At 43.2% G+C, this 12,976-nt stretch overlaps 1 protein-coding gene across 1 annotated transcript in view; it reads right to left on the reverse strand.

Moving 5' to 3' along the window:
- TTLL11 (tubulin tyrosine ligase like 11) overlaps positions 1-12,976 on the reverse strand; it is a 490,512-nt gene that overhangs the window by 388,379 nt on the left and 89,157 nt on the right. Inside the window, exon 2 of the mRNA XM_069241682.1 lies at positions 9,572-9,671. Coding sequence (XP_069097783.1) covers positions 9,572-9,671 — 100 coding nt within the window. The remainder of the gene's footprint in view (positions 1-9,571; positions 9,672-12,976) is intronic.

Raw genomic sequence — 12,976 nt, forward strand, 5'->3', positions numbered from 1 at the left:
CTAAGTGAGGCCCTAACTGGTCACACTGAGATTAGAAGCCAGGAGTTGGGAGTAGGACCCTGAAATGGGCAAGTTTTAGGTGTCTGGATGCGGTGGTAAACAGTGCCTTATCACTACTGGACTCAGTGGCAAAACAGCAGTGTAGCACTGCATCCAGACCTAAAACCACATCAATTTGAAGAAGTTAGAGGTACATCCTTGGTTAGACTGCATTTGGGTGTTTGAATGCTATGGTAAACAGTGGCTTACTACTGCATCCAGACTACTAACCCCCATCCACTCCAAGCAGGTCATGTCTAGATACAGTGAGAAACACTGGTTTACCACTGCTTTTAGGCAACCAACCCCATCAACTCCAAGCAGGTCATGTCTAGATACAGTGAGAAACACTGGTTTACCACTGCTTTTAGGCAACCAACCCCATCAACTCCAAGCAGGTCATGTCTAGATACAGTGAGAAACACTGGTTTACCACTGCTTTTAGGCAACCAACCTCATCCACTCCAAGCAGATTGTGGGTTCTTTGGGTGGATGTGGATTTCATGTCTCAATGCAGTGGTAGACACTGGTTTAACACTACTTTCAGGTGCCCAACTCCCATCCACTCCAAGTAGGAAGTGGTATCTTGGGGCTGGTGGGGATTGGGTGTTTCATGTTTGGATGCAGTGGTGAAGACTGGTTTAACATTGCTTTCCGGCACCTAAACCCTATCCCCCCCAAGGTACTGGAAACATATTCTCTGGTTAAAGAGTTAGGAGTAGAAAAGCGGAATATTGTGGACACAACATATTAATATCCAGGCCAGGGACCGAGAGGGCTACAAGAGTACACTTTCTTTCATACCAAAATGAGTATCTTGTGTTCTTAACTTCGATGGACACATGGAGAGATGGGGCATCCAGTAGGTAAGTGTGTGGAGCAGAATGGTGGAATAGAATACTTTTAAAGTTTGTGGCAATCTTCAAGAACCTCCTAATGCCAGCCCTGAGGTCATTGAGACCTGCAATGTGATCATGGATGTAATTTCCCAAAATGATTTTGTTGGCCAGTAATACCACGCCGCTCAGGCGGAGCTCCTGCAAATGCCACTGTCCCAGATGAGCCAGGGCCTTCCTACACATTATCCCTATTCATTTCAGACTCAGGGCCTGATTTAAATATTGGTGGTGGAATGCTCCGTCACAAACATGACGGATACCCCCTTTGCCTTATTACGAGCTCCATAGCATATCATGGGATCGTAATAAGGCGGGGGGATATTGGTCACATTTGTGACGGGGCATTCCCCTGTGCTAGAATCTAAATCAGGCCCTCAATTTCTTCCCACGCGGTCCATCCTCCCACCATGGACTCTGTTGTGTCCTCACGATGCCCTATGCGTCACAGTCCCACCTGCCACCCATTCATTGCAAGCTCAATCCATCTCCTCCCCTCTGAAACTCAGTCACTTTCTGTCTCTGCTCTCTTTCTCACCCTCATCAGCATCCGGGATGAACTGGCTCTCCCCTCCTCGGGCACCCTTCCGGCCTCTGCTTCACACTGTCCCCTGGTACCCGACATGCTATCTCTGTTTTTCACCCTGAGGCATCCGTCCATCATGGTTACTGCATCTGATTCTTTCCCATCCTGTGCCTACACTGACCCTTAGTCTGTTCCCCTCCCCATACTCCTCGTGACCCCACTGAATTGTCTCAAAGACTGCAGCAACTAAAATCGAGTTGAGCCGTCTCAGTGGCTAGCACCGAACTTCCCTTCTCTCTGTCTCGCTTGGAAACTATTGCACTGTTCTTGTGCTACGTTTTCCCACCATAACTTATTTACAGTTAGCAAATACGTAATAAGTTGCTGCCACTCACCCAAGCAGCATCCACGTTCACCGCCAAGATGTGTAGCTCCTTGAGCCTCGGAGCAGTGGAGTATGGCGGCTGATTTAAAGTAATGCACTAGAACGGATTCTTTGAACGTGCATCCTTGAGGTTCTTGACAAAAAAAAAAATAGAACCGCTGACGGCTCTACTTCAGATCACACTTCTAAATTTTAAAAATAGTAGATTTATATAGCAGCCTCTATGACCTGCCTTGCCTCGAAGCACTGATAGCAATTGTTACTTAATAACCAACCCATTTTATCAACCTCAGATGGATGAAAGGATTTGAACGGTTAGCAGTCAGGCTGTTTACAGATCTGTTCAATGGATGCATTTGTTCACTGAGCTATCTTAAGGACCGATAGAGCTGGCTTATCCGGGACCCCCTGCAAACCAGGAGTGTCGATATAACCTATGACCCCTGCTTTGAAATACATTACCTGCTTCAATCTCTGCGCATCTCACTTCAAGATCTACCCAAGTGGCCTTAGGCCGTGTATATCAGTTTCAGCAAGTCCTGTGTTTTGTAAACGGCAGTGCACTGCTTTCTGGGAACGCTAGTTTGGGCTCGTGCGTCAATTCTGCAGAGTGACTGAAGGCGTCACACATCAGATGGGGGTCACTTGACAGCTACGTATAAACAGCAAACAAAGGTTACTTTTTCTACCTGGATTTGAAGCAGAAATGGGTGAAAAGTTTCTTTCTCTGTCAGAATTCCCTGGCTGGCGTTCAGTGACAAACTGCCTCACATTGCACCGATTAATTACACATTAATTTCACATGAGTGTAACAGGTGGGACAGCAGAGTGGGGCATGCCTAGCACTCGAAACACATGAAATAACTACCCTGGGAAAATGCTGCTCTACAATTCCAGCAGGTAGGTATTTCATTCCTGTCCCCCCCTCCTCCGCCCCCCCATCACCCACTGCCTAAAAGTGTGAAGTGACGTCTTTTGGTCATGTCCACAGACATTACGGGGCAGAGAGGGTAGTGGTTACGCAGTTAATGATTGTTATGTCGCAACTGAGGTAAATGTAAATCCTTAATTATCCTAAAACCTCTAGAGTCGAGGCTGTAATAATGTGTCCAGCAGTCCTGCCTGTGGTTCAGGCTTGAGTGTGATCAGGCTTACCTGATCTCCTGACTTCTAAGGAAACCTAAACTCTATGGCTTCTGCTTGCTGTGTGGCTTTTGGCTGAAATCTTTCCAAGAACAGCTGTGAGTGGAAGATGGTGATTTAGATCTTCTATCTATTGAACGTTACAGTTGATCCGTCATTGTTTGTATTATTATAGTCGGCTGTTTTATTTAGTGCGAGTGTATAATAATGCATTACTCCATGACAAAAGAGCAGGGGCGGTTCCTCTGTTAGGGCGGAGGAGAGTCACCCCTAACCCCCCTTGCCGGCAGCAGCAGGAGCTGCAAACCTTTGGAAACAAAACAACAATAAACGCTGTTTATTGTCGTTTTATTTCTAAAGGGGAGGGGACGTGGGGGTGACGAGCAGGGAGGGGAGTGCACAGAGCCAAACACACATGCGCACAAGGGCTCTGTCCAACCCGGCACTGTGTAGTGGAAGTTGATCAGAGCCAGCCCAGGCTCAAAGTCTGCATTGGAGCGCCAAGCCAGGGCCGTCCAGTCAATCATAACGCTGCTCTGAGCAGCGTCATGATTGGCGCAGGGCAGGCTGGGAGCCTGTGCCTAGAGTGTGACGGTGGCGCCGCGGCAGCAGCGCAGCAACTAGGTAAGTAGAATTTGAGATATATATATTTTGTGTGTTTTTGTTTTGCTTCTCCCACCACTATGACAAATCACCAGCCGCGACTGCAAAAGAGCATCACGAGAAAAGACTGATGAAGCCAAATAAAGTGATTATTGAAAAATAAATAATGGTTTAAACAGAAACGAGTCACAAGAACTATAAGCAGCTGTGGCCCATCCTTGCGGTGGGGGCGCCCTGCCCACCACTCCATGTTTTTTGTAGACATGAAGCGTGCCTCACAGCCTGAGTAAAGGTCAGCCTCACAGACACTCTTTATGTTCAGGTCAGGCAGCCAGACACTACACATGCGATAAATAGGAGACACCTGGCTGCCTGAGTTGAACTTTGCTCTATTAAAGATGTCACAGCCAATGTGAACATGGCGTCTTCAGCCTGGCAAAGTGCTTGGAGGACCTCCTGTTCATAGCAAGGGGGAGGGTCACTAATGGCCTCAGACCTGCATGCTTCAGTTTTAAGCACTGAAGTGCCCAGAGCTGAGGGTTTAGCACTGACTCCTCATCACAGAGAACGGTGGGGTCAGCAAGTGTCACTGACGGCATCCCACTCTTTGACGAGGCAGGGCTTGCTGCCTCTTCTTATTCATTGACCTAAGGCAGTGGTTTCCAACCTTCTGACTTCTGTGGACCCCCCACTTTATCATTACTGGAACCTGGGGACCCCCCACTGAATCATTTTTGCAATCCGGGACTCTCCCCCCCCCCCCCCCCCAACTGAGTCACTACTGAAAGCTAGGGACCTAATCTGTGAATATTATTTAGCTTTCTAAGCCGTCGTGGGCTCCCTGAGGAGGCTTAGAGGACCCCAGAGGTCCCAGGACCACAGGTTGTGAACCACTGACCTAAGGTAAGCTAGTTAGAGGAGGTGGCAGTCTCAACCCTCCTGGAACCTCTAAGGCTTCCCTCCAGAGATGCTCCAGGTAAGTTTTATGTTTTATAATGTTTGGTGCGTGTGTGTATTAATGTTTGTGTATTTGTGAGTAAGTGTTGTGAATGGGATGTGTGTTTGTGTGTGTGTGTGCGCACGGATGTGTGAATGTATGGGTGAGAGAGGGTGTGTATGTTTATTCCGCCTACCCCCTCCCAGCACAGGTTATCAGCCACCACTGCAAGACTACGAGAATATTAATCACGGGTCTTGGAGCAGACACTAGGATGCTTTTGCTGGCTCTCTACTTACTGGTACAATTTGCCAGAAGACAAAATTTGTAGATACCATGATTACATACATTCCATAATGTCCCTAGTGCCGAATACAAAAGCATTGTTCTTATATTGTAGTGCTCTGGACTGCAATATATCTGTTTCTACGCGCTGTATATAACTTGTTTCTACTATCCGATTTATCGATGCTCAGTGGATCCATACTGAGATGATGAAACGGTGATTTGGCCCAGATGGGACTTAAAATTCTGACCTGAATTTCACAGCAGATGTTATAATGCTTTCCTATGCATTTTTAGAATGTGAGTACATGCGTTTGCGTGGCATGCAAATGAATGTTAAGGCTCAATTGAATTGAATTGGAAAATGAAATATAAGTAGTAGCAAAGCAGTCTACTAGTCTGCACATAACAATAGCACAGACTAGTGTGAGGTAAAAGCCAACAGTAACACCTATTTAGAAACTTTATATATATATATATATATATATATATATATATATATATATATATATATATATATATATATATATAATAACATATGCATTAACCATAATGGGGAACTACACAACAGGCACCTAAACAGTTAGATTCCACTGTGCAGGTGAGGACAACCCTGAGCCAAGCGCCACCTCTGCCCTACAAACAAATGCTTGGATGGGCCGTGGTAGGCCGTCAGGCAGGAGAGGCAGAACAGCAGGGTGCCATGCTGAGAACTGGCACTGACAGATCTTTTACCAGTTGGACAAGAGGACCAGGGGGGTTGATCCCATCGAAGGCCCAGCACAAATAAGTGCCAGTCCCCAAAAGCGAGTGCCGGTGGAGCCCACCTGCACCCACCGGCTCAAAATAACCAATGCTTCCTGGTGATCCTCATAAGAGAATGACTGTGCCCAGCTCTGCCATCCCTTCAGTGATATGTGAACGGATTTGAACCACCAGCCTTTCAGAAGATAAAGTGTCACGTGACTGCCACTCACCCATTCTTACTGGGTTTTTAAAAGTGATCTGGGATGTGAGCACCTATTCCTCAGTCCTGCCAGTCTGCCATTGGGAATGACATGCAATAGACATGTCTCAAAGTACACTAGTAATAATGTGGAACCCAAAATCACAGGGATAATCACTGATATTAATCAAACAATATTTTTGACAAGCTATCATTAAAGCAAAATCAATAGTTTTAGTATCCTCTTTACATGTTCTCATACATGCTGTGTGCAGATCTTGTTTCCAGTACCCTACCATTCTTTTGGAGGCAGCCAATATGTTTCACCAGGTTCCGGCCCACAGGTCTGTGGCTCTTCCAAGGCAGTAAAGGTCAAGCTTGCTCTCGATTGAGGGAACGTGTCCCACTCATAGTGTTCTAGATCATTTCCATGGGTGTAGGCATGGCGGGTCTCAGGGGCGTTTGGTCTCACGCGGTTTCAGGCAGATCAGCACCAGCATGGATTGCAATGAAGAGGCAGATGAGGTCAGAGGCAGTCCTACACCATGACTGCCCTGCTGCCAAGGTGCCCCACTGCTGCTTGTAAGGATGCTGAACTGGCTGTGGATTTACCCACTGACATGGGGCCAATGTGCAGATCCGTGACTGCACGCCTCTCCAGTCAACCTTCCAGAAGCGGTTTATGGAGAAGCAGCCATGCATCAATGCGATACAAGACAAGATAATCAACAAAAAAAGTAGTGCCTACTTAAAAATTAGGAATATTAAAGTTATACACATCACGTCTTGAAGTACTTGCTTCAACACTTGACTTTCAGAGTAGTCAGGGCGAGCTGTCACAAGCCTGCAGGGGGCAAGAGGTCAGAACTCAACAGTCAACCAACAAACACAATAACATATTGTCCAACCCAGTACTTGTCTTTCGGATACAAGAAAGTGACATTAATCACACAATATGCAATACTACACAGTGCAACAAATGGAATGAGGCAAGGGGTTGCTACACTGTTTGTGATCTTGACGCACTCTGCGCTCCCCTCTAGAGTTCCCTAGCATCTGCAATTCCTTCTGGATAAAGCACTGATTACACACAGGGGCAGGTCACACAGCTAACCCAAAGCCTTAGCCATGCCCCATAATTTAGTTCATTTTTATCTCTTTGGCTCCATTACCATTTGTCGGAGAGGCATCCCCTCTAGGCAACTACAAGTGTTGCGCGGCTCTAGGCAATTACTTTGTCACCGGGCTCGGAATTACCGGGTCCTCAGAAGTGATCATTTCAAGCCTGGGACACTGGACCTAGAGCCTTGTGAGAGGCAGCAGCAGATGGAGCAGTTGCTGTGTCTGGCCCTTGCCTGACGTCAAACGTCAGCCTGGGGAGAGCAGAAAAGCTCCTCACAGCTGAAGTAAAGGAAACTCTACCCTCCTGCCACCCTTTGTCCCCCTCGACTACACAAGGGACAAGAAAATAAGCCCTGTTCCAAGCAGGCGGTAAATGTATGTAGACTTGCATAGCTACAATTCCCTGCTTAACACATATTTCATCACTGATGATGTCTGAACTCTACCGTGCAAGTTATACTTATGTCAGTTACAAATAATTGGCAAATTTCAGTGATTTTTTGTTTTAAGTAAAATATATGTCTATTTATTTACTAAAATTAAGCTCCATATTATCTAAGTGATTTTAAATTAATGTAATGTTTATAAAATAAATAACGTTTATTTTATTCTAATTCATAGTAAGAACTATAAAAACATCTCTGATTCCTATAAAAGGAAGAGGTTGGATACAGCCCCCCCACCCCAGAACATCCTTTACAGGGAGAAAAACATCTCCCCATATTCTCGTTCACTTCCTGGAGAAATGCACATCTCATCACAGAGGGCCATTAACGTTCAGGTGACACTGAAAACTGGGAGAAAGGCACATTTGGCTCAGGCAGGAAAATGACAACTTTCTAAAAGTGACATTTGCAAAATAGGAATGAACAATCCGACGTAACCATTGCGGTTAATCATTTTTATTTGAGCTTTTCTTAAACTGTAGTTAAGCATGATAAGTTGTTATAATGTAACTCAAGTGTTTTTCTATGGGAGAGCCAGCCTAGCCAGAGTGAAAAACAACTTTGGGGAGTTTTCACTCCTAGGACATGTAAAACATAAGTGCACATCTCCCACCTTTTTAATAACATGCACCCTGCCTTAAGGGAATTTAGAGCTTGCCTTATGGGTGAGTTATATGTATTAACAGGCATTTGCAATGCAATGGGTCTCGCGATTGCTATTAGCATTGTAAATTCATAACCTGACTTTTCTTGCCACATAAATTGAAAATTAAAAGTAAAACAGTTGACATAAGTGAGCCGATTAAAAGCGCCATGGCCCCCATGAGCATGAGCGCGAAGGAGAGACACAAAAGGAAAAAGAAGTTTGCTCGGAGCCAAACATATAGGCAAATTTGCAAATATCCATGTAGTAGGGTCTTGGCCAAAGCGGTAACAAAACTGCCCCAAGGAGTGACAAACGTAAAGTATTTACCAATGATGATAAAGGATTTTTTAAAGGCAAGCCCATTAACGAGTGATAGTGATGGGGTGGGCGTGGTTGAAAGCCCACAGATAGATTACAACAGGCCACAGCGCTTGCGCGCTCGACCTAAAAAGGAAGGTTTCGACCTGGCAAAAAGTGTATTTTGACGAGCCGAATTGGCAGTTTTAAAACTGCATACACAGGCTGAAGGGGCAGGCCTGAAGACGTTTTTACATTGTTACTTTAGTGGGAGCACAATATGTGCTGTAGTAAAGTGACATTTAACTTACAGCACCTAGGTACACTTCAGTACCATACACTATAGGCTTATAGTTATGTTAAATATCGAATCATGAGTGCAGCCAATCTCAACATGTTTTAGGGGTCAGAGCACATGCAATGGGTCTTGTTAGCAGTGTCCCAGTGTACAGATTGTTTTTTAAAAAACAGCAACATCAATCCAGGAAAATGGGGATGATCACACAAATAGAGGCATTTTCCTAGAACAACCCATCCCTAAACCCTAAGAAACCCAATTATTACCCAAATTCGCTGTTCATCCATGGACCCTAAATCCCTTTAGCATCCCTTTCCACTACTAGTCCAGAACTGTTAAAATCCCTTCTATCCCTTAAAACTACCCCCTCTAAACCCACAAACACTTACTACACGTATACACTAAACATCCCTGATTCCTAAAAATGTTTAGCTATCCCTATAAAAACAATAAACATTTAAATCAACATAGAATCACTTATCATGTAATATTTAAATAAAATTATTTTCCTTGAGAATACCTTTTTATTATCTAGATTTAATACAGATTTAATACCATTTTTAATATTTAAGTAATATCACCTTAAAAATAAAAATGCAAATACATGTATTTGACTTATACTTGCATGTCAGGCTTGGAGTGCAGGACAAAACCATATGATATGACAAACACATGGCTGCAGAGTCAAGGAACAGTCTTGGTGAATAAATAGTATAAAGTTGGTCTACATCAAAGGTTCGCCACGATCAGCCTTAATTTAAAAATTAAATGTCTTTCACTTTCATAGTAATCAAAATATATTTTATTTGGAAAGCACTGACCAGAAAAGCTTTAGTATTGCGCCTTCAGATTCAGCTCTCAACCTATCTTGCTGCCTTCTAGACCAATTGGGCATCTACAGAATTAACACATTTGGGAAGAGGAAAAGCTGCTAGCATGGAGTTCCTCACTCAGAGTGCACTATGCCAGATGATGCAAATGCAAACGTGCTACGATTGTTACCTGGAAACTTGTTGACTTGACCTGAGCAGATGTTATCACTGTCATGAAAGGACACTGCATGCCAGTAGATATCACAGGGTTGCCGCCGACCAAAAGGAAACTGAAAAAAAAGAAGATTTATTATATCAACAATGAGATTAAGTTGACATAAATTTAACATTTTTGGTGCCTTAAACTATACAGACTTTTATATGTATGTTTGGCCACATAAGTTTTTATTATTGAGCATTTTTCTTTCCAGTACCAAAATGCAAACAGCATTGTACGCAAGAAATTAGGTCAATACAGATGTACTGCACATATAAATACCCTTATGTCCAAATCAATACAAAGAAAAGTGATGACTGTGAGAAACAATTGTAGGCTACTAAAGTGAAAATGAAATCTATTAAAACTATTTATTTTTAGATTAGTGAAAATGTTGTAAATAAATAGGTTGAAAAAACAACACGTGAATTGGGTAAGGGGTTAGTATAAGGGAGTCAAATATGAATATGGTTTAGGACTGAGAAATAACATCAAGGTTATGGTAAAGGTAACATTGTTAGGGTTTAATTTAAATTTAAGGTTAAGGATGGAGTTAACTAATTGAGTTAAGTCTGGGAAAAGGTGTATATAGTTCATTTTTGTTATGAATCAATTTGTTGGAGGGGTCATTTTAGGAACCTTCTTAATGTAAATTTAAAACAACTGTAATAAGTATTTGTTGTAATAACATATACCTTGCTTCTGCAGAACGTTTTAAGTAAACATTTAAAAATAGATCCCTAAAACTGTACAGATAGGTTATCTCAAACGTATACATCATACATCACTTGGCTCAAACCCTCTTTCCCATTCTCTCTGTTTCCCAAACTTAAACTGAGAATTTGGAGGAGAAAGGGGAGGAAGGGTGGTCATGTGCGAATACAGCACCTCTTCTCTCTTGGGTGCTATTGCCTGTTGCATGTGTAAATCAATCCGTCCTCCAACACGCTGTTATCTGCATATCTCCAATAGCCCTTAATTTGGCTCCAAAGTCCACCCACATTCTTTAATGTAATTTTTGTCGTCCATCTGGTCCAAAGGTAATCCAAGCAAAACGCCTTACATAGTGCCAGTGACCTGAATCTATGAACATTGACCCATAGACCCATTCATTGCTCCTGGTAATCTTACCATAGAGCTCATATTCTCCTTTTTTTGGTTAAAGTTTTACCTCTTCTAAATTCTTGCTAAGTGGACTCTTCGTTCTGACTGCTATATCCTCCACCCTCTGAAGGGACCTCAAGTAATGCCAAACAGCTTTTACTTGCCATTTCACTTGGTGGGCTCATAACAGAAACTCTCTTGTACCACTCACACACTTTTGCTTTCTGTATGCTCACCTTCGCTTTCCACGGTATACGTTCTTGTCCCGATTCACCAGTGGTCCCTACTAGGTTTTACACATAGCATCCCTACACTTTTTTCCACAGATCCACTTTGCCTGCAGACTGGTGCGTGGCAGGAAGATATCAGAGCTACGCTATGCTGTGATTCGCCATTCGTTATTAGAACATTAGAATGATGGGCGCTCCATTGGAGACAATCGAGTGCTCCGGGTTTTAACTGGCTGGTAAAAGCCCAGAGTGTCAACATTCCAATGTTCTTTGTTCAGAGCAACAGCTTTGAAAAAAGGGCAACGGAGCCCGAGGAGATTTTAATCCCCTCGGACTCCACGAGGACTTTGATTTATTTATTAGAACATTCTGCCCTCTAGTGGCAAAATATTCTAATAGCCTTATAGCCCTTTGTGGATGGGATATACCAGCAAATAAAGTCCTGCTCCTTTGTTAAAGGTCCTCGCCGAACGCTGGAGGGGGCCTTTAATGGCCAGTATAGCCCGCTACTGTGGTCTTTACGGCTATAGTGGGACAGTGGATTGACATTGCTTTTGCCCACAATCCACCTTACAAACATGTCATAAAATGTAGCATTTCCTTCACCAATCTTCACTCTAAACAACCTGTGTTTCAGAAGCAATTACTCAATCTAAAGTCAGGAGAGCCTTAGAAGTTAGGGCGAAAAACAGACGCCCACTCTCGAGCCCAGCTGTTTCTGTCTTCAGCTAATCATTTTTCATTTTTTTCAGTCAATTCATCAAAAAACAAGCTTTTATTCGGTCACAGCCCTAAAACATAGTATGTATCAGCTAAAATAAACATAAATCACTTCGTAAAACAAAATGCACAATCTTAAAACAATATCTCAGAATAAAAATAAAACAACCAAAATGATCACCATATCTTGTAATTCTGAAAGAACTAGCTAAAAGTCATCATCACTTCTCACCCCTTCTAATTTATCCGGGAGCCCTTTAGGGACCCCGTACTCCATTTAAGGGCTTGATCCAGGTTGGTAATATTAAAAAAAACTGGCTTTAAAAATATTTTGCTGTTCATCTAAAAACCACAAACAGTCCAGTAAAATATGTTTGCACTACATTTTACTGTGAAGCCGCAAGTGCACAGGCTCTGATCATCTCTCACTGCTGTTCTTGTTTTCATATCTACACAACACAGATTTACACATAAAACCTCCTCTCTAGCACTTTAATTCACAATGGCGCACAAGTCCTGCTGAGGGATCAATTGCTCTAGCTTCCACTGGTCAGCAGCTAGAGATAGCGTGACACAGATTTTCTCTAGCGTACCTCTCACTTTAGAGGCCCACTTCAGATTACTTTTCTCTATTTCACTTTTACATAAGTATGCTAATTTGGGGATACCCTCTCCATTCAATCTCAGTCAAAATTTAAGTGTTGCCTGCATCCAAACTAACTCCACACCGTCATTTGACATTCAGCCCGTATGGTCTGGATCATCCTTGAAAGGGGAAGCGCAAGCAACAGTTTCACACATTTACCCTCGTCCATATTCCAATTCAACTTCCCAGCAAAGGTCCACCATACTGGAATTCTGGGCGCACCACTGAATTGAAGGCGGATAGTATGTGATGGCCCTCCATACTTTCAACTAAGCTGTTTAAGGCCCACACCAACAATAATGCAGAAGATTTTAGTGACTCACTATGTTCCCTCCAACTTAATTTAGGGTCAAACCACATGGCCAAATATTTATCAACCACTTCTAAAGTACCCAAGTACCAGTTGAATTGCCCCTTTCTTTTCCTCAACACCATTATTTTCGTTTTGTCCAAATTAACCGTAGGTTTTTTTCCTTGAACAACAGCCAAAGAAAATATCCAATTTCCGTTGCATTCCCAGCTCCGTCATATCATCTATCACTAAATGATAAGTATACAATAAGCAAGAAATATAGGTCCCATCCATTTTTGGGCATAAACCGCCAATTCCATTTAATGTTTTCGGCAGGTCAGACAGGAATAAGGAAAACAACAGGGGGGCTAAGACACAGCCCTGCC

This window comes from Pleurodeles waltl, chromosome 6 (genome assembly GCF_031143425.1).
Source record: "Pleurodeles waltl isolate 20211129_DDA chromosome 6, aPleWal1.hap1.20221129, whole genome shotgun sequence".
NCBI lineage: Eukaryota > Metazoa > Chordata > Amphibia > Caudata > Salamandridae > Pleurodeles > Pleurodeles waltl.